Source organism: Diachasmimorpha longicaudata, chromosome 12, assembly GCF_034640455.1.
Source record: "Diachasmimorpha longicaudata isolate KC_UGA_2023 chromosome 12, iyDiaLong2, whole genome shotgun sequence".
Classification (NCBI taxonomy): domain Eukaryota; kingdom Metazoa; phylum Arthropoda; class Insecta; order Hymenoptera; family Braconidae; genus Diachasmimorpha; species Diachasmimorpha longicaudata.
The window spans coordinates 4,532,423-4,555,379 of NC_087236.1; the positions used below are offsets into that span (position 1 = coordinate 4,532,423).

At 38.2% G+C, this 22,957-nt stretch overlaps 5 protein-coding genes across 11 annotated transcripts in view; 3 read left to right on the top strand and 2 right to left on the bottom strand.

Moving 5' to 3' along the window:
* Positions 1-197: 197 nt before the first annotated feature.
* Positions 198-3,486, top strand: LOC135168212 (cell division cycle 7-related protein kinase-like). Of its 2 annotated transcripts, XM_064132187.1 has the most exons (10): positions 198-264; positions 386-581; positions 1,006-1,237; positions 1,321-1,414; positions 1,616-1,758; positions 1,828-1,942; positions 2,181-2,361; positions 2,501-2,650; positions 2,772-2,890; positions 3,193-3,486. In XM_064132187.1, the coding sequence occupies exons 2-10, from the start codon at positions 512-514 to the stop codon at positions 3,316-3,318; spliced, it is 1,230 nt and encodes a 409-aa protein (XP_063988257.1). In that variant the 5' UTR covers positions 198-264; positions 386-511; the 3' UTR covers positions 3,319-3,486. The 2 variants fall into 2 exon arrangements, with proteins under 2 accessions (XP_063988257.1, XP_063988256.1); XM_064132186.1 differs by lacking the exon at positions 198-264 and having other exon boundaries at positions 276-581.
* Unc-45 (uncoordinated 45) lies at positions 3,354-7,820 on the bottom strand. Its single transcript, XM_064132161.1, has 2 exons — positions 7,511-7,820; positions 3,354-6,740 (listed from the first exon to the last, which is right to left on the bottom strand). Exon 2 carries the CDS (start codon positions 6,729-6,731, stop codon positions 3,906-3,908), a length of 2,826 nt encoding a protein of 941 aa, XP_063988231.1. The 5' UTR covers positions 6,732-6,740; positions 7,511-7,820; the 3' UTR covers positions 3,354-3,905.
* A 141-nt stretch (positions 7,821-7,961) lies between these two features.
* On the top strand, positions 7,962-9,998 carry LOC135168216 (N-acetyltransferase family 8 member 3-like). The gene is made up of 2 exons (XM_064132192.1): positions 7,962-8,625; positions 8,842-9,998. The coding sequence occupies exons 1-2, from the start codon at positions 8,327-8,329 to the stop codon at positions 9,350-9,352; spliced, it is 810 nt and encodes a 269-aa protein (XP_063988262.1). The 5' UTR covers positions 7,962-8,326; the 3' UTR covers positions 9,353-9,998.
* Positions 9,913-13,652, bottom strand: LOC135168213 (uncharacterized). 3 transcript variants are annotated; one of them, XR_010300012.1, is made up of 8 exons: positions 13,495-13,652; positions 12,878-13,018; positions 12,601-12,718; positions 12,172-12,333; positions 11,873-12,106; positions 11,178-11,482; positions 10,379-10,468; positions 9,913-10,061 (listed from the first exon to the last, which is right to left on the bottom strand). XR_010300012.1 is itself a non-coding variant. In XM_064132188.1 (7 exons), coding segments are annotated over exons 1-7 (1,038 nt in total). In that variant the 5' UTR covers positions 13,497-13,652; the 3' UTR covers positions 9,913-9,985. The 3 variants fall into 3 exon arrangements, 2 of the variants coding, with proteins under 2 accessions (XP_063988258.1, XP_063988259.1); XM_064132188.1 differs by lacking the exon at positions 10,379-10,468; XM_064132189.1 differs by lacking the exons at positions 9,913-10,061; positions 10,379-10,468 and adding an exon at positions 10,482-10,686.
* Positions 13,653-13,811: 159 nt separating this feature from the next.
* Positions 13,812-22,957, top strand: part of LOC135168195 (unconventional myosin-XVIIIa) — a 44,977-nt gene continuing 35,831 nt past the window's right edge. The window contains exons 1-2 of one of the 4 annotated variants that reach the window (XM_064132142.1): positions 13,812-16,468; positions 17,525-17,659. In XM_064132142.1, the coding sequence (XP_063988212.1) occupies positions 15,359-16,468; positions 17,525-17,659 (1,245 nt within the window). In that variant the 5' untranslated portion in view covers positions 13,812-15,358. Of the gene's footprint in view, positions 16,469-16,783; positions 16,897-17,524; positions 17,660-22,957 lie in introns of those variants that run through there. The other 3 variants (XM_064132149.1, XM_064132145.1, XM_064132146.1) reach the window with 3 other exon arrangements.

Genomic DNA, 22,957 nt, shown 5'->3' on the forward strand with positions numbered 1-22,957 from the left:
TCGATTGTCGAGGGATATCAGAGGTTATGGCGGGAAAATGACACGTTTTTGAAAGGAAAATTACTGATTTTTAATCCTTAAATTTTTGTTTTACGTTTGACGGGCGGGATGTCCAGGTGGGATCCTTGTGTCATCGTCAGGATGTAGCTAGTGTTGAAGGAAAAGGTGTGTAGATCGGGAATGTAAAGGTTTATTATCCCAAACCTGAAATTTTATTAATTAATGGAGGCGCCTCTCATCGTCGGAGTCATTATTAACATTCAGGTGAGTCGTCCGGTTCAGGAGATCATTAAGTCTTTGCTCTTTACTAAAACAAGTAAACGAGTACTTCACCTTGACGTGAGCAGCGCTCCGCATGTAGATAATCCACTGGTTCATCCTCTAGTTTAGCCCATCCTCTTCGGTAGTGGCTTTGGGATTATTGGCGCGAAAGACGAGAAGTGTGAGAACATTCCTCGGATGGAACTCCGAAGATTTTCTCTAGAGGATTTAGAGGCTTTTTTTTTGTACGATGGAGACAGATGTGGTGAGCAACTACTGGAACGTGTATCACCCGGGAGGTGTTCGGGGTCCTGAGGCTGGTAAGATTTTTATTATTGGATTCGGAGAAGAGGATTTATGGAGCCGGTGGCATTGCAGGTTAACTGGGGTAATTAGTGGGGCTTTGTTTGTTGGTAATTGTTTGCTCGGTTCAACTTTTCTTGATAAAAATCCAATGATTTGTCTGGGGAAATTACGTTTACAATTGTGTGATTTTTTGACTGATTCGAAAAAAATCTCACTTTTCCAATCAATTGTTTAGTTTTCGAAAGCAACAGCTTTCAACAAATAAAATTAATGAGTTCCTAAGGCAGACACTTCCACACAAAAAAATGTCAACAGAATAAATTCTGTAGAAAAATTGAATTTTGTGTGTTTTATTGCACAGAATATTGTCCAGGAAAATCGAATTGTCCAGGGAATCTCCTGGGGTTTCATGCGCTGAAATGTTTGTCTGTATTTCAGAGCCTTACCTGGAGCAGAAAATCGCAGCATTAATTCAAGAGCTTCCAGTGCTAGGAGAATTGTTTGATATTCATTGGAAGATCGGTGAGGGGACATTCAGCTCCGTCTACCTCGCGACGTTGAAAGAGTCCAGGTCTTCTGGGGAATCAAAAAAATTTGCCGTAAAACATTTGATACCGACTTATCCACCTGCTAGAGTTGAAAGAGAGCTGCAATGTCTACGTAACATTGGGTATTCATTATTGTTGCTATTACGATTTCTTCCCTTTTTTTATTCAGAATTGTCACTAACAATCGAGCTATGGAATTTTTCAGAGGAGCTGATAATGTCGTAGGGATTGAATTCTGCGTACGAAGTGGAGCATCTGTTGCCTTTGTCATGCCTTACATAAGACATACGAAATTTTCGGTGAGTTTTCGGTGAAAGTTTGTAAGTGATAAAAAATGTTATAATTTCCCAAATAACGATCGTTATTTTCGTCATTAGAATGTTCGAATTTTCTCTCCTAAATATTTCCTTGAGACCGATTTAATCCGGAGGTTTAGATTTTTTCCCTCCCAATAACTTGGAAATTTTGTCTCAAGAACATTAACGTTAATTATTTAACAGGATTATTTTTGCAACATGGGCACAGTCGAGTTGAAACACTACATGAAAGCCCTTCTGACAGCCCTGCGAAAAGTTCACATGTTCAATATACTCCACAGAGATGTTAAACCCAGTAATTTCTTGTACGACAGAAGAAACCGAAGGTCTCGAACGAAGCGTAATTCAGTCTTAAATTGATATTTCATTTTCTACATTGTCATTTCGTGCCTCAGGTATCTTCTCGTGGATTTTGGCTTGGCCCAAGAGTACAAAGAGGAGAAAAAAGTGGAGATGAACAAACCCCAGCCCATGGACAATTATTGCGTCAAGAGAAAGCGAACAGATGAGGTAAAATTCTGTGGCAATTGTCCTCTAGACTAATTTCATCGAAGGCTATAATAATTAGCACTATTTTATTGAGGAAACCCCTTCAGCTTTTCAAATTTATTTATAAAAAAGTGCAGGCAATATTTTCACTCCGTCATTTTTTTGCATTTTTTTTATTACAAGAGAAGAACATTCGATGAAAATTTATTCTCATAAATTTCTGTAAAAAGATGGAAATATCTTAAATTTTTTTTTGTAGAATAAACGTGAGCTACTGGAGGAAACGCAGAAATCTGAAACCGAGAGTAGATGCTATTGTTTTGGAAAACCGAGGGTCTGTTCCCTGTGTTTAACTCGACCATCACAAATTGCATCTCGAGCTGGTACACCGGGATACAGAGCTCCTGAAGTTTTATTCAAATGTCCTCATCAAACTCCAGGTGAAGTGCCATTATCCATTTACATTGTCGGCCTGCAACTGTTGGCTTGCAATACGAGCAATCGATTTGGAATCTTCTAACGTAGCGAAATCGATCTAGTCTCATTAATAAATTATTAACAGAACGTAATTAATTCCAGCAATCGATATTTGGGCGGCTGGAGTGATAATGCTTTGTATTCTCAGTGCATCCCAGCCCTTTTTTCGTTCTCCAGATGACTGCACAGCTCTAGCTGAAATCACAGCTCTTTTCGGTACCGATAAAATGATCGCATGTGCACGTAAACTAGGTGATTCATTTGTTTATTTATTGCAAATTTTAGAAAATACAATTGTTTTTATTTTTTTACTGCAATTAGTTAAATATCAATTATTGGTGTTAACGAGTTAATTCATTATTATTCATCACAGGAAAGAAATTACTATGCAGTGAGCAAGTTCCAGGTGCTGACATAGTATCTCTCTGCCAAAAACTACGAGCTCGTGTGGACCGTTTTCCAAACCGAAAGTATAGAATCAATTCTCCTAAGGTACTGAATCTCTGTCTTCCATTCCATGATATCCCCCCAACAATTCCATTGAATTTTTATTGGAACTCAAAAATGTTGTTGATTTTATGAGAATTTTTCACTGTAAACTGTTTTATTTCTCATTTTTATTTTCAACCGGCCATAATTGTAAGGGAAAACCCTTCAAATTTGGGTGAGAACACTTATTTAATGTTCTAATAGAAGTTCGTTAAGCTCCGATAATTATTCAATCCATAAATATTTATTAGAACATCTTCTGGAAAACGTGACAACTCGGTAAAAATAATTAATTCTCTTTGCAGACCGTTCTAGAGGAGAATTATCCTCCCGAAGCGTTCGACCTGCTTCTGAAACTCCTGGAGGTCGACTACAAAACTCGAATCACCGCCGATGATGCCTTACAACATCCATTTCTCAGGGGATTATAAACTCAGAGCCTTTACAGCTCATTTATAAAATGATATTTATGGGACAATGAACCGCTCAGTACGATATATTTTTTATGCAAAAATTCTTGTACAAAGTTATAATATTTTATATACAAATAAATTCTTCAAGTACAATAACAATAAATAAATTTATTGAGTTTCATAATATGAGATGGAGCTAAATGTGTCATTCCATCGTAAAATGTCATTATTAATTCTACCCTGGGTTTATTTAACAGTAAACAATGGTCTGAGATAATTATTATTTTTTTAATTATCAGTTGAACAACAGAACTGATGTATCAGAAACAAACGTCAGGTTTATCTCAAAAGAATTTTGAGATAAACAAATATTTGAGACTTTTTCCTCTAATATTCAATACTATAAAGGCAGTCACAAATATTATTTAAATATTCCATGAAAATTATAATTTAATCCCCAGAAATTAAATTCGTGACATTTTATCTATTAAATTTTCCAAGTTTTTTCTTTCATTTTCTTCATGGAAAGAATGAATGAATAATTTAAAAATTGAACCGAGAAAGGTCGACAGAACTGATCTCAATCAAATACTTCATCAAGGAGTTCATTCCACGTTCTCCATCTCCGATGAATCCCCCTCTACCTCAGAACCCTCCTCCGGCTGTTTCTCAATGAGCTCCCACTTGGCAGCAGCCTCTAATGCCTCCTGTGCAATCTCCTTGACCTTAAGATTCTTGACATCCTCACTCTTTGTAATAGCCATTAATATTTCCATAATATCCGTGATGATAATTCTGGTAGCAATTTCCTTATTGCTCTTGATCATATTACTAACAATGACAACTCCTCTGTGCTGCACATCAGCATTAGGATTCCCCAGGAGAAACCTGAGTGACTCAACCCAATTATTCGAATCAAATACCTTATTACAAGCTTTAATACTGACAGAAGTCAGCATAGCAAGTGCCCCTGAAGCAGCCAAACTGGTATCAACATCCTCATCCTCACAAAGAATCACCAGAAACTTGATTCTGTCATTGTCTCCCTCGAAGTACTTGATAGCCTCATCACACATGACTAAATTATTAACGACCTGCGTTGCAGCCCTCTGGAGCATTTCATGCTGTTCATACATATAAGCCTCGATCTTGGGGAATCCCCCCTCCTTCAGAATGTGCCTCCTGACAGCATCACTGATTCCAGCGATGTTACAAAGTGCCATGAGTGCCTCAAAGTTCTCCAAGGCCGAGCAATCTTGATCCAAAAGATTCAAAAGTGGTCTGATAACTTCCATAACCCTCTGGCCAGGAAAAGCCACCTCAGGATTGATAGTAATTCCCAGTCGAGCGAGTGCCTGTGACGCCTGTTTCTTTCCCTTGTCAGTACCATCAAGGGCCAGAGGCAACAGTGCCTTCGCCCCTCCCTGTTGAACAACGATTCCCCTGACCTCCTGTTGACTGCACAGAGCGTTGAAAACCCTCGAAATCAACTCTCTGCTGTTCTGACTGTCAGTCTTCGCCAGGGCAACAAGAGCAGTGGTTACCCCAGCCTTTGCCAACAGTATCAACCTCTTATTGATGAAATCTGGATCATCGAGTTCGTGTTCCTCAGGAATATGTTGCTTTGCGAATTTAGCAAGCTCCACCATTTCAGGAATCATCTCCTGTTTGTCATAGGCATTGCAGAGATTGACGAGTGTTGTGACAACACCATAGAGTACAGACTTGTCACCAGTTTTTGCGACTTCAATCATCGCCTGCATTGCCTGCTGATCCTCCACAAGTTTCTCTTTCACTTCAGCATCAAAAGTCAAATAGGAGAGTCCCTCAACTGCCCACTTCCTCATATCCTTATCCTTTTTAGGACTAATGAGAAATCGTCTGCATGCCTCGGCTAATTTTTTCGTGGCCCCATCAGCAAAGGGTCTGATAGTGGCATCAGTACCTCCTGAAGATCCCAATTTACAGAGACCCACAAGTGCCCTCACTCTGATGGCATCGTCCTTCGATTGGTACAATTTTTTCAGAATATTTACACCCTGATTTATAATAGTCGTTGCTTTATCCTTTTTCGAAGCAGCAGCGATGATGCACTCGCAGGCGACCTTCTGCTGGAGTAAATCATCAGTATCAGCCATCACCAGAATCATCTGGAGGATACCATCTCTTGCGACAATGGAATTACCCACGTCCAATGGGCCCAGTAGAAGTGTTGTTATTGCCACTGTGACTCGTACCTTTGATTCAATATCTGGCGACAGTAGCATATCCTTTATGTACTCATCAATAGCTTCACCAAATTGTTGTTTCAACTGATCGTGCCACATGTTCTCGTAGATTCTAGCGAGACAAACACTAGTGACTGTTCTCGTGGATGATGTGATACTCATTGCTGACTCGTACTTGTACTCTTCGAGTTCACTGGCTACTTCCATCAGTCGTTGCAGCCCCCTGATCTCCACAAGCCTCTCCGCCCAGTTCAATGCTGTGTGATGAATATTCCGCATTATCAGCTCGATGACAGCATCCCTAGCTAGTCCTGACAGAGTTCTGTTTGTTGTGCTGAACACCAGACACGAGAGAATTGTGTCTATCTCAGTTTTATATTTCTCACAGAGTTCTTTGTCTGGCTTTGCCTCAGGCTTGTTCTCCAATCCACTGTAACTGTTGATGACAGTCTGCATGCAGTGCTGTGCAGCATTAACCCTCTCCTCGCAGTTGCTATTCATCATCTCGAGAAACCAGGGAACACCAATTTCCCTGATGATAACTGCTGTTCGTTCGATGTTGTGTTTGCACAGTTCGTCCACCACTCGCACTGCTGAGACGACAATTTCATCGTTTTTCCCCTCTAGTTTCAGCAGCTTCAGGATTCTCGCAATGACTCCCTCCTTGAACATACCCTCAGCACCAGCTGATTCACGCGCCAGCACCAGGAGATTGTTCATAGCAGTTTCTCGTTTCACTTTATCTGTTGTCATGTCGAAGGCCATTTCCAACATTTGGGAGACTTTAGCACTCGTTCGAGAATTTTGTTTGTGACGTTCCTGGACTATTTCGAAGAGTCTGGAGAGGATGGGCTGAACTGCCTTGTTCGAGGGATCTGCGTTGATGACGTATCTCGCATCTCTGTAGGCTTCCTCGTAACGATCTAGGGCCTCCAGGGCTTGGCATCTCCGGAAGAGGGCTTTTGGATCGTTAGGGCTTATCTTCAGGGCCTCGTCGCAGTCTTGAATAACGTTTTTGTAGGATTTTTGCTTCAGGTGGACTGCAGCCCGGTTCTTGTGGAGGACTGACCTCTCCGGGGTGTCTTCCGCAGTCAACTTTAGGGCTGACGTGTAATATTCCAAGGCTGCATCATAATTTCCCTTCTGGAATTCCGTGTTTCCTTTTTCCTTCAGCTCCAGAGGGGATTCAGTTGATTTTGTCATTCTGGTGTCCTGAGGAGGAAGTTAACTTTTATTTTTATTTTTTAGTGGTAAAACGAGATAGGTCACTTTTGATTGTTGTCTAGGTTTTGATGAATATCTCAGAATCTGGGGGAGATAGCACAATTTTTATTATAACTTTTCTTGTCGCGCAAGTTGAGCTTTACAATAAATGTTCTGACAAAAATTTCGATATCTCTCTTAGATTCGGAGATACTGCCGTAAAACTCGACTCAGAAATGAGTCAGTTCACCTCGTGTTAACAATTTATTACTGAATAATGATTTAACTAATTATAAACCGATAAAATTATGTTTGTCTCTCAATTGTACTATTTTGTATTTAGTAGGACAAAGATGGATGTGATATTGAAGTCCAGAGGCCTTAATTTAATTTGGCTGAGAGTAAATGAGATTAGGGAGAGTCGATATTAAGATTAAAGTAGGTCACATTAATTTGCGAAAAGCTCGAAAATGGCAGAGTGAAATCACAAAATTTTTTCCTAATCCCAAAAATCCACTTACAGCTTTGAAACAAAATATACTTCAATCCAATCGCATCATTTGTTCAATAGAAATTGATAATGATAATTAAGTCATCCAATCTCGTTTCCTCCACGTGAGTCCTGAATCAGATGAATCAGGACTCACATTCAGGTCAGCAAAAATATCTTTGAGAAGAAAACAAATCGAAGAATTTCCCCCTGAAGTTCTCGAGCTTTTGATGTTAAAAATCTACCCTTAGCCTCATCCCTTGTCAACGTATATCCTGATAGGACTTACCCTTTCGCTATGATAAATCGAAATCAGTTCTATAAAATTTTCTGTGACGAATCAGTGCTTCTTGAGTTGATATGACAATTTCACTGAGCACCTGCCCGCTCGTCGTTAGATTTAAAAGTATGAACGAAGATTCTGGATGGTGCTGGATGTGCCGGGGTTATTTTTGGCTGGAGCTTTCGAGATTCTCTTTTTGTGAGCTTGAAATGGTATTGAATGCCACAATACATATGAAGAGTTGAAAGTTTTTCGGTAAAAATAGAAAGGTACTTGACTATGAACAGTGACGTTTATTTTTGGCTATGTTGGGATCAACACCGACCCTAATGTTGAGATCATGGAGTTATCAAAGTATTCAGAAGATGGCATTGACGTCCCTTACCTGGTAACGTCCCCAACATTACCGACAGCAAGCCACCGACTGCTGTACCGACGTAACTACAACAGCGTCACGCAAAGACAAAGGAGATTCTTTTCCGAAATATGGACCTTAATTAATCAGCATCCCTGAGATTTAACATATAATTAAATGTCGTTGGCCACATTGCTACGAAATTTTGCCCCCCAATCTCTCCCCTAATCTTATGGAGAAGCTAACGAGACATTTCTAAGCTGAGTACAACCCAACCCCTAGAAAATTCCATACATTTTTGGGAACACCAATCAGCAGTCGGCTACATACGAATTAGTTTTGGGGAGGAAAACTGGTGGAAAGAGCAAACACAACAGTGGATCCTAACCTCTAAATGACAATACAAGATATCACATGCGAACTTGAACGTTTGTTGACATTTTGAATGCAAAACAACTACCAAGAGGATGAGTCACGTGGTGGTAATAAGGGGCTACAAGCCTGGAGATGAATTACACTGTCGTGATATGATAAAAGACGTTATTATGGCATCCTTCACGACTGCTTTCATCGCCAATTTGTTGAAGGAAGCAACATTTCAATTGATGCTTCTTTGTGCTGCTATCATGTTCATATTTTTTGGACTACCTTTGTCCGTTTGTTTACTCGTCATACCAATTGTTGTAGTTATCATTTATGCTGGAACTTATCTTGGCTTTGTTATGATTGCCGCCGAGGCTAATCAAGAGATAACCAACGTGCCCAGGTGAGTTTTTTTCTTGAAGAATTTTATCGTTTTAACTCGATAGGAAGTTGTTTTCTTCTTTTTTTGGGTGCAGTGATTCAGAGAATGAGATCAACATTTCATTTATTATTTTAATTAAAGTAATCTTCATCAAGAAATGGAAGGGATTAATTTTTCAACGATTGGAAAAAAATAATTAGAAATTTATGAAATTTCTATTGTCTTTGTTAATTTCAGAATGTACATGTCCAATGCATTTTCCTGCTTCTGGGTAGCAGAAGCTTTTCAACCGCATCTGATGATGAGGTCCCCGAAAGACTACCATTACACAGTGATGACTGAGAAACAATTTCGCGAGGGAAACGTCGATGTATCCTCGCTGGCGAGAAAAATAGTGGGCACAGTGGGGCTCTTAAAGAGCTACAAGGTCCATAAAGGGGCCTGGATAAAGCGTCTGTACGTCGAGGAAAAATATCGGAGAAAAGGAATTGGGACTTTGCTGCTGAGCACTGCTCTGCATTTTGCTATTAACGAGGGCTACAGCTGTGCAGACCTTCTGGTGTCTGAGTACGCCGAGGGAGGACGAGAGCTTTGCTCCAAGAGTGGCTTCGACCTGAAGCAGATGTACCACAGACAGGTCGTTGGGCCGATGGTCAATTATCTGCTGTATGAGCTGACGTATCAGATTAAAGACGAAAACGATTACTGCAGTCGAGGGGATACGAAGAGTATGTTGAAGATGCTGTAATGGTGCTCCACGATTTCTTTGAAAAACTGATATCTTTGAGGTATTCTATTCAATTTTGGGTTTAGCCAAGTTCTATCAAAAAGTATGCAATCATTTCATGTTTGTTGTTAATGGATATTATTTTTTTTAAAGTTAGACATTGATAAATTCAAGATGATTGAGGGAGAAAAAATGAAAACTGAAAATGGTTTTCAATCTCCTGGAATTTTCATTAAGGAATTTTAAAAGGTTTATGAAGGATGAAAGAAGAATAATTAAATTCATAAGTTGATAATTAGTAATAATTATCAATGATTCAATGAAAAAATATCGCTAAGCATAATTTTTAATAGAATTACCATGAAAATTTGAATTTCTTTTTAATGACTGCGAGTTATTAATCCCGAGACGAACAAATATGTTTTTTTCTCAATTGTAATTGAACGAACTGATGGAAAGAGCTGAAAAGTCGGAGTGAAAGAAAATTTGAATCTGTTTCATCAGATTTTTATATTGAACAAAAAAAATTTATTGCATCATCACAATTATTCAAATCATTTTAATGAGGTGAAGATTCAGTATTAAAGTTTAAAAATTCACTTTATTTCTATTTTACATGATAAATGAATAACTTTTATACGAAATATATATTTTTTACATTCCTAGAGCTGCTCTGTACGCCTTTATCTCTTTATTCTCCCAGTGAGAACCTTTGACCTTCATTAAGAATCTAAAACAAGGAAATTCATTGATTGGGGAGTGGAAATACTAGTGACTGGACTGTACACAGTTGAAAATTTCAAAGAAAAAATTTCATTTGAAATTTCAAATTCATTGACTGTTCAATGCGCAATAAATTAGACAGATAAACCGAAGGTGATGATCTGCCAGTTTTATGAGCCAAAGAGAATATTGACAACTGCAATGCATTAATTTTTTCATGTAAAAAAAAATTCTGTGGATTTTTTGGTGGAAATTTTTTAATTTTAAATTTGAAATTATCAACTGCGATACAATTATTTCATGGGCCATTTGGAACTATTTTACCTGCGTTGAACATTGCTTTCGTAGAACAAGGGGGCGATATTCAAACGGGAAGTTTAGAAGAGACATTTAATAAGTCTTCGATATCGTGCGCTAAATGTAGAAAAAAACCGAGACTTTAAGTGCTGATAATAAACTTAAGTGCGCAATGACCCCAGGGATGAGTATAGCGATAGGTTTTGTTAGTCTTTGAGGCTGATATGGAATTGGGATTAAACACATGCACTGTCAACTATCAGTTCAGTAGCGGAGTCCCGAATCGAGATAAACACTTTTGACTATTGACCAGTTTTTGATAAATATCACGGAATCTAAGAGAGATAGAGAATATTTTATTATTTCTCGAGAAGATGTAAAGAGTCATTACTTGATTTTTGAGTGCAAAAAACCATTTTTTGACGTCAGAATATTTTCTTTGGAACAACAATTTTAAGACAAGAAAATTTCGTACAGATGAAAATTGATTTTGTTGGCGGAGTTTTTTTTTTCAATGTGTTGAAATATTGTCTAGAAAATTATAAAAAAATTAGTTTCTATGGAATTTTCTTGGCTTCAATTCTTCAGTTCAATTCTCCCCCAATACATTCAATCAGTCTTTGATATCGAGCACTAAATACAGATGAGAAGTCAAATAAAACGAGAATCTAAGTGCTGATAATTCTCAAGTATGCAATGAACCCAAAGATGATTATCTAGCAAAAGGTTTTATTGCTCCTTAAGTGATCGTTCGGACTCAAAAGCGATTGGAATTTTCCTCATGCAAAGTTGTTATCAAGGGGACGCGAAACCCCAGAAGAATTACCTCTTCACAACTTCATCCAGTGCTGTTTTCTCCTCATCTGTAATGCCATTGTACACTATATCCAAGTTCATTCGCAACTGCTCCAAGTTCTGCATTCCAATGAGATTAGTCGCAATGTCTGAGTGCTGCATTGCGTACCAAACAGCCAATCTCGCGAGTTTTAAATCGTGATCGTTGCAGTATTGAACAGCCTGATAACATTGTTTTTTAGTTTCCTCACTCGCTGGGTGCCAGTCTGGGGGCGGTGTATTCACCAGAAGGCCCATACAGGGAGCTGATGCATTTATTATTCCTATATTGTGGTCCTGAGAATATAATTAGAAACGTCAATCAACATCATTCGATGCCATTCAATTTGAAGATGTGAATAACACGTGTGAATTAACTGTAATAAACAAATAGAGCTGAAGTTACATGACAACCCGAGTGCATTATCTAATTCATTATCTAGACATTTTAAATACTAAAGATCGGTCGATGACCTCAGAGACCATAGATTAAAAAATGATAAGATTCTAATGATTTTAATTTAGATAATTAATGATCTAATGGCATTCGATGTAAATTCAATGGAATTTTGAATGTTTAACGTCTAACGTTTTTTGACGATGTGAAGACGACTTGTTTAATATTTTCATCGTTAAAATAAAGAAAAAGTAAAGTCTGAAGTAATTAAATTTTTTAATAAATGGTACCTGGAAAAATGGGATGTACTGGAGGAGAGTATCGTCGATGAGTGTATACCTGGCATACGATAATATCACAGATATGTTAATATTGCTCTTATCAATGCACTCTTTCAAAACAGAAACTGGATATCCCGTGATGCCGATGAATCTGGCTCTTCCCTGGCTGACCTGACGTGATATCTCCGGCAGTGTTTGAGTTATGATGATGTCCAGGGATGGAGCGAATTCCACATCGTGAACCTACGAATCCATAATGAGAGGTGAGTTGTTTGTCAACATAATTACGAGGGTTCGATGTCACTCACTTGTAAAACATCGACGTAATCGAGCTGAAGGAGTTTCAGACTGTCTTCAACACTTTTTCGTGTTCTCTGAGCGGTGAAGTCGAACATATTTTCGAAATCCAATGAATATCTTCCGACTTTTGTCGCGATGTAATAGGCCTTTCTGGGAATTCCTTCGAGGGCCTAAAATCGTGGCCTTTTGAGAGAATGTCTTTAATGTTTTTTATTTATTGAGTAATAGATGTTGGAGGAGAAAGTTGGATAAATTTCCACGACTCCAAAGCGATAAGTGAAAGGGATTTTTTTGTCTGGAGCATTTCCACATTTTTGGTTTATTTCTATTAAAAAACAATTGACATTCCCTTTTGCTTCGCCTTTTCCATAATTATTTTTGTAAAAATAGAGTTCACCAAACTTCTCCTTCAACCTGAGACATCAAATTATTGTTACTCTTCCAATGGTTCTTTCTGATCGACCTTGGCCATACCAGGGGGCCGTGTCGATATAATTAATTCCCTTCCGAAGGGCCTCACGAATGGTAGCAATAGCCTCCTCTTCATCGTACTCCCTAATCACAACGAAAATACCAAATAATTTAGTGTCAACTGTATTGAAAAATAAAAGACGAAAGTCAAATGGTCTATTGTGCCCAGTGATAAGAAGATCGATCTTTGATGGTACGATTGATGGACTGAGACAAGGAAAACGTTGAAAATTGTCTTCTCACCCATAATGACAACCCAGAGGACCTCCTCCGAATGATAACTCGCTGACCATCAGACCTGTCTTCCCCAGAGGCCTGTACTCCATGGCTTTGACAGCCTCCAGGTCGTGGAAACCCTCCACATATGTCGGTGGTAAATTAGACCTGTGATATAGCGAAGTTAATAACAATCCAGATAGATAATAGTAAATAAACGACTGAATAAGTAAATAAATAAATGAATAAATTACACATTCGATTTCAACGATAAAATAAGACGTAACAAAATGAGGAACTATTGAATGATTTATGAAATTAAAAATTAATCAAATTTTTTCAATTAAAAAATCTGATTTTAATTTGCGAAAATTAAATTAAAATTTCCCTCTCGTTCATTGACAATTAAAATACGAATATCACCAAAACATCGGGCGGGAGAAATTTCGTGTCCTCATAATTTTCAAAATTTTCCCCCTCAAATCGCCCCCCACATCTCGCGAAAATTAATATCCCTGCAGATAACTGCAGTCAACTGCATCCATCATCACCCATCAATCACCACGTCTCATTCATCAGACCAAAGTCCTTGAAAAAATATTCGTCCAAATCTCCACAAATAAAAATCAATGCAATTCACTCACATTATCACTTCGGCAGCCTTCACTTTCAAACAAAGAAAAAAATTCGATAACAAAGGAAAAAAAAAAACTGCGACCTCGCTATTGGACTCGGCGAACGGAACTGTCCACTCAGACGTCTCTCCGCCGTAACCGCAGTGTTTATCTTCTTTTTATTTATTTATGTTCTCCCCGATAAACCAACAATGTCGGTAGAACAAACAGCGTTACGCCAGGGACTTATCGTTCGTCGATAAGGGAAATAGCACAGACCAGTGGCATTGCGCATGCGCTCAATGTACACTCCCATACACAACTAGTTTCCCGAGAGTGACTGCCATGACAGTTTTAGTTGCTCGGTGCTGCTCGATGGCAAACCACATTAAAATCGCTGTTTAGTCCATACGTTGTTAATCCCCAGAACAAAAAAGTTAATTCGACGAGGTCAGATGTTATTGTCAATCACTGTCCCCACCCTGTTACCCAAAAAATCCTGATCGTCATCCGTGAGATGCTGAAGGGTGTGAAAGTTGTCTCAACATTCAACGGAATTTCCTCGCACGCGTTCACTCCCCTCGACGACAAAAAAAACCGCAAATAACGGATAATCCTGTGTTCATTAGTTCTGTGACACTGAATATCTTTCGTTTCGGGACGAAAAAAACGTGTGAGGAATGTGTGCTAGACGATGTGCTGTGAATTCATTGTCTGATGGGCTGTCAGGGGGATTCAGTTGACGAGAGGCCGGCTTGTTATGACACAGGTGCACCAGGTTTGGGGGTGTCCATCACCTCCCAAAGATAAACATCTGATTGATTACTAAATTTCATAATTGCTGGAGGATTGTTTTACCAGGTTGAGGTTAGTCCAGCACTAGTGAGTGATAATTTTCGATATTTAGTGACTAGTCATCGAGAATAGCTGGAGTAGAAGGTGATTATGTCAAGAGGCCTGAGGGAGCTACAATAATATTTAGAAAGTGTTGATTCGACTGTTCAACGAGAGCTGTTGTTATTTTTTTATGGCGTTCGGTCGTGTCAATTTGTCGACATAGAAAGTGATTGATAAATATTGTGGAGAATAGGATTGTGTCGAGAGCCTGGAAGAGCTGAGATTATTTTGAGAACGGATCATCGTTGGAGAATTCAATGAATTTTGTTGTCATTTCTCCAAATCCAGTTTCATAACCTCAATTTATCGGGGGAATCATCGAGAACGTCAATTGAAGTGAGAGAATTTTATTGAAAACGTCATTAGTATTAGAACTAGATGTTGATTACGTGGAGAGTCTGAGGAAGCCAGACTAATGAGAAAATCCCTCTCCGTTGACTATTTACTCAAGGCTGGTGATAGTGTCACGAGATGACCCAGACTGTCGATTAAATCGAAGGGGGAAATTTAATGAAAAATCTCATTACGAAGACTAGACATTATCCTGGAGCCTGAGGGAGCTAAACTAATCCAGGAAACGTCTCGTCCCTGAATTCCGTGAATTTTGTTGTCATTTCTGGAAATGGAGTTTCTTAACCTCAATTTATGGGCATGAGAATATCCAGAACCTGAGGAAATATTAATAACTGAGTAAACGTCTCTTTTATTGTCTATTCAACCATAATTATTTATTATTATTTCTCGAATCTGCCTCTTCCCATTAATTCGCCAGCTCAAAGGTCATCAAATACCGCGATTAAAACCGAGAGATTATGACAAAGTGATAAAAAACGTGACAAAAAGTGACAAATACTTTTGCTCTCATCAGGGATTCCCCAAATTATCTTCATGACACCAAGAAACGTCCCCATCAGCATAACTTCCCCAAACTAATGCTGAATAAATTCATCCCCATCCCCAATTGATGGAGACTTGACTCCCCACCGACCCCTCAACGATGTTCAATTTCATGAAGAAGACAACCGAGAAGGAGGAGAAGGAGAAACGTAAGCGTGAAAAAAAAGAACGAAAAGATGTGAAGAAAAGGGAGAGGGGTAGTATGTCCACCGAAGAACTTCTTCGACTCGATGAAATGCGAAGATCCCTGAAAATTCGTGGTCGTCGTAAGGAGAAGGAGAAGTTACCAAGTGGTATAACAGCTGACTACAGTGCATCATTTTTCGCTCAACTCGACCGTGATCTTCCTGATAACACAATTAATCCAGCTGGCACAAGTTGGACCCGTACACCAGACGGTTTAACCCAGAGTGACTCGTCCGAGGCATCACTCACTTCACTAAGTCATGCTGTTGGTAGAAATCTACCACCACTGCCACCAAAGCCACCCAAGAGGGGAATCCTCAAGGGCCCAAGGCTCAGCATCACCAGCATCACGAGTGTTGTTGAGACAGCTGTTACGCAGAATGGAAGTGAGAGTGAGAATAATCATTCAGAGGCTAGTACTCTACTGGTGAGAAATACACTTCAGAATGAGGTGATTGCTTATCAGAATTTACCGAGTCATGGGAGTGATGTGTGCAGTGAAGAGGAGTCATTGTATCGTGGTAGAAGCCCACAGGGACAGGAGTCGAAGCTTCTGTTGGTGACGAGTGCAAGTCCTTCTGCTGATTCGTTGACAGACACCACTAATTCATCATTTGCAACTCCACCTTTTAGTCTGTCACCGGTGGGAGAGTCACAGGGCTTCTCGAGATGGAGATCATCGGCGTCGTTTGAGGATCAGGGAATTGATCTACCACTGCCTGGTATTATTCCTCTTGTTATGCAACAACCGAGGGAGCTTACTATTCAGAGACAACCACCACCGAGAAATGATTTTGGATTCTCTTTGAGACGAGCTGTTATTGTTGAACGGGGGGTCAATGGAACCGCCCAGATGAAACCAGTCACTTTTGCTGAGCCTGGGGCTATTGTGCAGAATAATAATGACACTGGGCTATTACCTGGTGATAGACTCATCGAGGTCAATGGTATCAATGTCGATGACAAGGCGAGGGAGGAGATTATTGATCTTATTAAGGGATCTGGGAATTGCGTGACTGTTAAGGTGAGTTTTGCAGTTTTTTTTTGGGGGAAAACTTGAATGGGGGGCGGGGATTTTGTTTGCGGGGGTGGGCGACAGGAAAATGTGGGTTTTTCTTAGTTTAAATAATTTTTAGATCGATAATAGTACAGGGGAAAGTGAATGGCTTCAATAATGTTTATATTAATAATTTATTTGGAATTGTCAGTCTTTTCGTCATAATTATGATATTCAATGACGAACATTGTTTAAAAAATTTTGCGACAACTGAAGAAGGGATTTAAGGCTCTAAAATATCAAAGTATTGTCTGTATCAGTGGCATTACAACTCCATACACTGTTGCATACTTTCCTTTCGCACTCCTTTCACATAAATCCGTCGGATGGATGAGCGACCAATGAATGCCCATAGAACAACCAATAACGGAATGCACTTACTCTCGGAAAAGAATGTACGTTGGAGGTATTTCTTCATCTTTTGAACAGCCAACAATGTGCCCTTCTGGTTGAACCAGATGATGGGTAATTCACATCAACTGGAGGGCATGTGTGGTGGATACCGGTGGTTGTGGTGTCTGTCATTGGAGCACAAGTGCCGGTACCATCATATACTGGCTCATTGTTCTTTGTCACTTACGCAGTTGTTGCGTCTTACCTAGGATGTGGCTCTTCCTCATGTACTGTTTTTCATCTGGGGAATTTACAACATGAAACATGAAAAACTCATTTCGTATTTTGTTCCGTTGTATACGATGTTATCGGCACTTGACGAAAATGAGGATTTTTCAGGTTTTTTTTTCAGGGTTTACGACGCGATCTGCTTCGGGGATAAGGAAGGTGGTCGTAAATTTTTTTTCTGGAAAACTCCGGGATTTTTTTTCGTTGGAACAGAGTTATTGTCTTTCGATGGAATACGATTTTTATGAGTCATGAGTCATTTTAAAGTTCAAACATAAATTATGGTTGAAATGGACTTTGAACATTTGATTTTAGAGAATCGGAAAATGTGAATTTTTCCATGTTTTTCTGGGGAAAATTATGTTACCAGTGATTTTTCTAAAAAGTTGATTGTGTCCTCAGGTTCAACCAGTAGCAGAGTTATCGGAACTGTCTCGACGAGGTGGATCAGATGGTCAACAGGTTGAACTTGCACCTGCGAACATACGGGGAGGTACACTCAGACGGTCTGGGAGTCAGCGCTTTCATCAGAATACCGTGAGTTATGATTTTAGAATACATTAATAAAGGGGGGAACATAAATTGGAAGATTTTCAAAATGAAATTAATAATCCAAATGAATAAATTATAGGGGGTTGAATTATCCGGGGGAATGGCATATCATTCGACTCGTGACGAACCCTATTAATTTTGCCTACCCTAAACCCTAATTAATTTTCAAAAATAGAAAGAAAATTTGCATTTTTTAGCGATTTTCCGAGATAAAATTACAAAATTTAACGATTGGAAGACGACGTTTGGAAAATTCTTCAGAAATAGAAACAGAATAGAAATAATACAAACGCATAAATAATTGACAAATGAGTTGTCAGGGAAAAAAATCTACATTCACAGACTCTCTAAAGAATGTGAATGTTAAATGTCACAGATTTCCTCGATTACAAAGAAAATTATCACCAGTGAAATGTGAACATAAGTTTGCACCTTAAAATGTTGAGATTTATCACATGTTTCAGTACACAGTTCAACAATAATTGAATAATAGCATAATAAGGTGATTTAGAATTTTAATTAATTGCAAATAATGATTAATACAACCAATAATTGAGTAATTAATTATCAGCAATTTATTAAAATGATAATTCATATCAATTAATGAAAATGAATGAAAAATCCATATTCATCGTCTCGCAAAACCGATAATCCACGAAGATGTGAAAGTAAATAAAATGAAAATTGAGCCACCGCAAGAGGGGCCGGGAGTCGTCATTCAGGATTACCCAAGCGTACAGTAAAGATGGAAAGACTTGCAATAGTTGGCATTAGGCTAGAGATAAATTGACACTAGAGTAAGATAGAACATACCTCTTGCTTTTCCACCCACATTACGTACTTCGGTGGTAACTGGCGCAGAATAGTAATCACGTAACGGTACACATCGCCTTCCGTATCGTACTCGTTGCATCTCTGTTTTAAACGCTCACCAGTTGCACAGGAAAAACACCTCTAACCTTACAATAGAACTATGAGGAAGTTCATCAACGTCGAACCTGGATGAAAAGACTCATTTGTTATTTTATTTCAGAATATTCGAGGTATTTTACCGCTAGTTGCTGATAATTTTTGAGTAATTCGGGTGTTTGGAGTCTGGAGATGGGGGAGATGAATGATTTATTGGCGGGTGAGGACAATTTTAGGGGATTTTTTACTTGGGATGAGGTACGGTCGGGTCTAGGGATCGGGATCGTTCAGTGAACCTCGAGGAATTTTTGAAAAAACAGCACTAAACAGGACAATCAAATTTTAAGGTCCAGGATTTTTTGTTTGAGGCTGAATGACAAATTGATGGAAATTATTTAAAAATTCCTGTCAGGGTCAGTTTATTTTACTGGGCCTTATTTTTTTATTACTGTCCCACACAGCAATTTTTCATTAATTCCTTTTGATTGGTTAATAATTAGCACCGAATATAGTCGATTATTACCGATGTTGGAGTTCGTCATGGTAAATGTTGCAGCAGATTCTGAATTTTTAAGAAGTCAATACAGAAATTTGACTACGCGACATAGTAATTTTTCTCAGGTCTGCAGTTTGCATTGAAATTATAAGACAGCTCGGTAATTTTTACCGTAATTGCACCAGAAATTATCAGATTTTTCTTTCTGTGTGTGAGAATTTTCGAGGAAAATTTGCTGTTTGTAAAAGACTTCTATTGAACACCAGATTTCCATGGGATGAGGTTCGATGGTTTTAGTGCCCGTTTGACAATCAATCGTCTGTTTAATATTCTAGTGTTGGTCTGTGCTAGGTGAGTCGAACGTCGGTGCACCAACGGTGAACCGAATATTCGCCACCTCTTCGTTGAGTTGAATTCGGTCGGGGGTTGACCTGTCTGATCCCAGACCTTCCATAGACACTCGCGACTGAATCGATCCCACCCATTCCGGAAGTCCAAAGACTCAGTGAATCTTCGAGTTTTAGTTATCGACTTCAATGTCCTTTAGTTACAGTAATTTTCATCTGAAAATTGTGGGAAAATCCGCTGATTTATTTGCGGTACTTTGTCTCTGAAATCTTTTCAATCATGAACTCTCGATGATGATGATGCTGGATACATCAGATGTCTCTTTAAACGAAAAACGTTCAATGTCGTGGAGCAAGCGCTCTTGCCCTTCCACGATGGCATTTCGATGGGGCATAACATTTTCATGAATGTCTATGGCATAGACAATTGAAAACAAAGGAACAATGAAGAATATCGAGGGGAATAGCTCAGGGTGTGGATATCTGTCTGCCATTTTTTTTTAATTTCGAGGGATCGACAAACAGCCAACAAGAGACCTTTCAAATTAGAAGATTTGATTTTTAACGCAATAATTAATTTTTATTTGTTGCAATTAGCGTCGGAAACTGTCCATTCATTTAAAATTTTACAAATTGATAAATTTCAATTTTAATTCTCAGAATAATCTAAAATGTTCCTAAAGGGATCTTTCACATTGAAAAGTTTGCAAATGAAGAGATTAATCCCCGAGTTAATTAAAATATTCATGAATAATTAAACTCCAATTACCGTTACAGTCCCTCACATTAATAATTCAAAATGCCCCTTCATTCGTAATATTTCCACGAAACATAACAATATTCTTCTAGTGAAAAGCTCCATTGAAAAATATAAAAAAACTCCTTATCTCCTTCTGTGGACTTATCCTACAGGATTTCCTGTTGGACCACTCCACAGAAACATTGCATACGTGACTGCGAATTAAATCCCTCAAGAATTCTCACCAGTGTCGTTCTGACAATTCTACTTCCCACAACTCCTCCCCAACTAAGCATAAATAATTCTTTAGTGGCTGGCCTCCATTAGCTTCAAACACATTTGCATGAAGTAACAGCAAACTTATTGATCTAATTTTCTACTTTCCTACTATTCTCAGCCTTTCTGGGGCTTCCTATTCGCGGGATTAGATACGAACAGTAGCTGAGCTCAAATTTTCCCTGGAAAATTCGTCTTTACCGACCGCTACACATGTAGAATATTGTTGTTATGATTTGACTGTTGGAAAAACAAGTTTCAGCTTTACCTTAGCTCGTTGGATAATTTATTTTTTTCTTGGAGGGGACCTTTAAAGATTTGGTAGATTTTTTTTAAAGTGCATTATTCTACTTTATATATTATTATTTTATTTTTAAGGAAATTTGTTGCAATTTCTGGCGAGAAATAACGATCGTACTGAACAATAATAGATTTTACATTCGGTCAGTCGGTACTATTTTTTATATTATTATTTTATTCAATTATAGATTCAATTATGTTCATCTGTTTAAGTTACATTTTTTCTTTCTTCAATTGTTTAAATTTTAATAATTTTACATTCAAACTTAAATCATCCAGTGGAAGCCAATAGACACGATTGAAAAATTTCGAATGCTCTTCTCATAAGGTAATAACAATCCTCACGTGCACGTGCAGAATCGTCGCTGTGCCTTTCTCGGTGGATGGAGGTATTTTGATATTTATACAAAAGTAGTGCACAAAAACAAAATCCCATATGCTGTCCTTTTCCGGTTACAGCATGAGCATTTCGATTTTTCAATCTACACGAACACCGCTTGCATGCACTTCCCAGGAGTCTCATGATATTTTATTCTTCACAGTCTGACTTGTGGAGATAGTTGAGAGCAGAAGAGTAATTCTCACGATCTCCCTTTTTTTATTTCACGTTGGTTTTGGTCTTGGTGGAGATGGGGACAATTATTATTGGATATGGGGTTTAATTAATTATAAAAAGCAGTGGATTTAGTATTATAATTTCGTTATTGAATAATTGGGACGAGGAAGAGACGACTAGACTCGACGGTTCTCTCTGGGAGACTAATAACTCTGTGTTCTTTCTTCTTATGGAGTCATTGTTTATGTTTATGTGGACATAAACAATTTCTGTTAACAATTCTAAGAAATATATGGAAATATTTCTATAATTATTTATCTGGATATGTTCAATGATCGAAATCCATGTTTTATTGTGCCGAAAAATCAAGGCTCAAAGAAATTGATAAATTAATTCGATAGGATAAATGTTTATTGATTAAAGTAATTATTTATATGAGAATTGAGAATAACTTCGGGTAGAAAATTTATAAACATTGTTAGATGCCATTTTATGGCGAGACTTCATCGTTTCATAGGGGAATGAATTATTTAGATGTTTTTTTAAATACATTTACAATTTTTTTTAAAGTTGTTAGCAACAATTATCGTGTTGCTAAACACCAAAATCGCGTATTTACACAATAAAAATTAATGCCTGACCTTCGCACATCCACTAGACATTTTTAACAACTCAAGAACGTCTGAATAAATTGCAAATTTATATGAATTTCGGACGAAGAGGTGTCTAGACATCTTAATTCACCTTTAACATTCAGAAAAAATTACGTGTTTCAATCAGATATTTTTTATTACCTAAAAATATCCACTAAAGGGGCGGGCAATGACACGAATGTTCCAACGAATATCTAATTATTCTAACGACGAAAAATCGAAAGCTAAATTTATTCAACAACGAGACTTCCATTTGGAACATAAAAAATAAAACAATGAACATTATTGAAGACGATCGTCAACAACTAGCACTCGTGCAAATCCCTGACACAAGACACATGGGATTCAATGAAATGTCGATGACCTTCTCCCCAGGACTTTCTACACTTACTCCAGCACTCGCTGTAAAGACGAATGTCCATTAATGAATTTTATGATTAGACACCGAGTTATCGTTTTAGTTGATAAAATTCGTGGGAGTGGACGTCCTTCAGTGCAGGAAATAAAAATTTTTTTTATATTTTTTTTTTTAACATAAAAATGTGCATGTGTATTCAGGAAGGGAACTGTACGTGCGAGTTAGGCGCATGTTACATGAGAAGGGAGCTCTAATCTCATTAGCATGAAGGAGGAGAGGAAATAAAAAAATAGGATCTTGCCGTGCAGGCTCTTGCGCAATTTTTCCAGTGGTGTACACGTGCCTGTGTGAGAGTGTGTATGGTATGTTTAAATCTTTCTCGCGATGTGCTCGGTGTCCTCATACCAACACCCACGAAAAACTCGGTGACCTTTATTTTTTATCGACTTCATACATTGTCAGGAGCTGGTGAATTCCCGGCTTTCCAATTTTTAATATTTCATGGGGAATGGAAAATTAATTGACGTCAAGTAATCCCTGACATTCAGAGGAAATGTCTCGTGAAATTTTGTCAATAACTCGGAGAAATCCCTCAGTTTTATGTTTTTTACTCAATTTTTTTACTGAAATTTTTACTCAATTTTCTCTC

Bases quoted from the DNA above. Each gene is read 5' to 3' on its own strand.
- LOC135168212 (XM_064132187.1), top strand. From the start codon at position 512: ATGGAGACAGATGTGGTGAGCAACTACTGGAACGTGTATCACCCGGGA. The intron at 1,415-1,615 runs GTGAGTTTTCGG...ATTATTTAACAG, and splicing joins TAAGACATACGAAATTTTCG to GATTATTTTTGCAACATGGG. The intron at 2,651-2,771 runs GTGATTCATTTG...TATTCATCACAG, and splicing joins CGCATGTGCACGTAAACTAG to GAAAGAAATTACTATGCAGT.
- Unc-45 (XM_064132161.1), bottom strand. From the start codon at position 6,731: ATGACAAAATCAACTGAATCCCCTCTGGAGCTGAAGGAAAAAGGAAAC.
- LOC135168216 (XM_064132192.1), top strand. From the start codon at position 8,327: ATGAGTCACGTGGTGGTAATAAGGGGCTACAAGCCTGGAGATGAATTA. The intron at 8,626-8,841 runs GTGAGTTTTTTT...TGTTAATTTCAG, and splicing joins GAGATAACCAACGTGCCCAG to AATGTACATGTCCAATGCAT.
- LOC135168213 (XM_064132188.1), bottom strand. The intron at 12,719-12,877 runs GTGAGAAGACAA...CGTTGTGATTAG, and splicing joins CCTCTGGGTTGTCATTATGG to GGAGTACGATGAAGAGGAGG. The intron at 10,062-11,177 runs GTAATTCTTCTG...TCCTTGTTTTAG, and splicing joins CTGGATGAAGTTGTGAAGAG to ATTCTTAATGAAGGTCAAAG.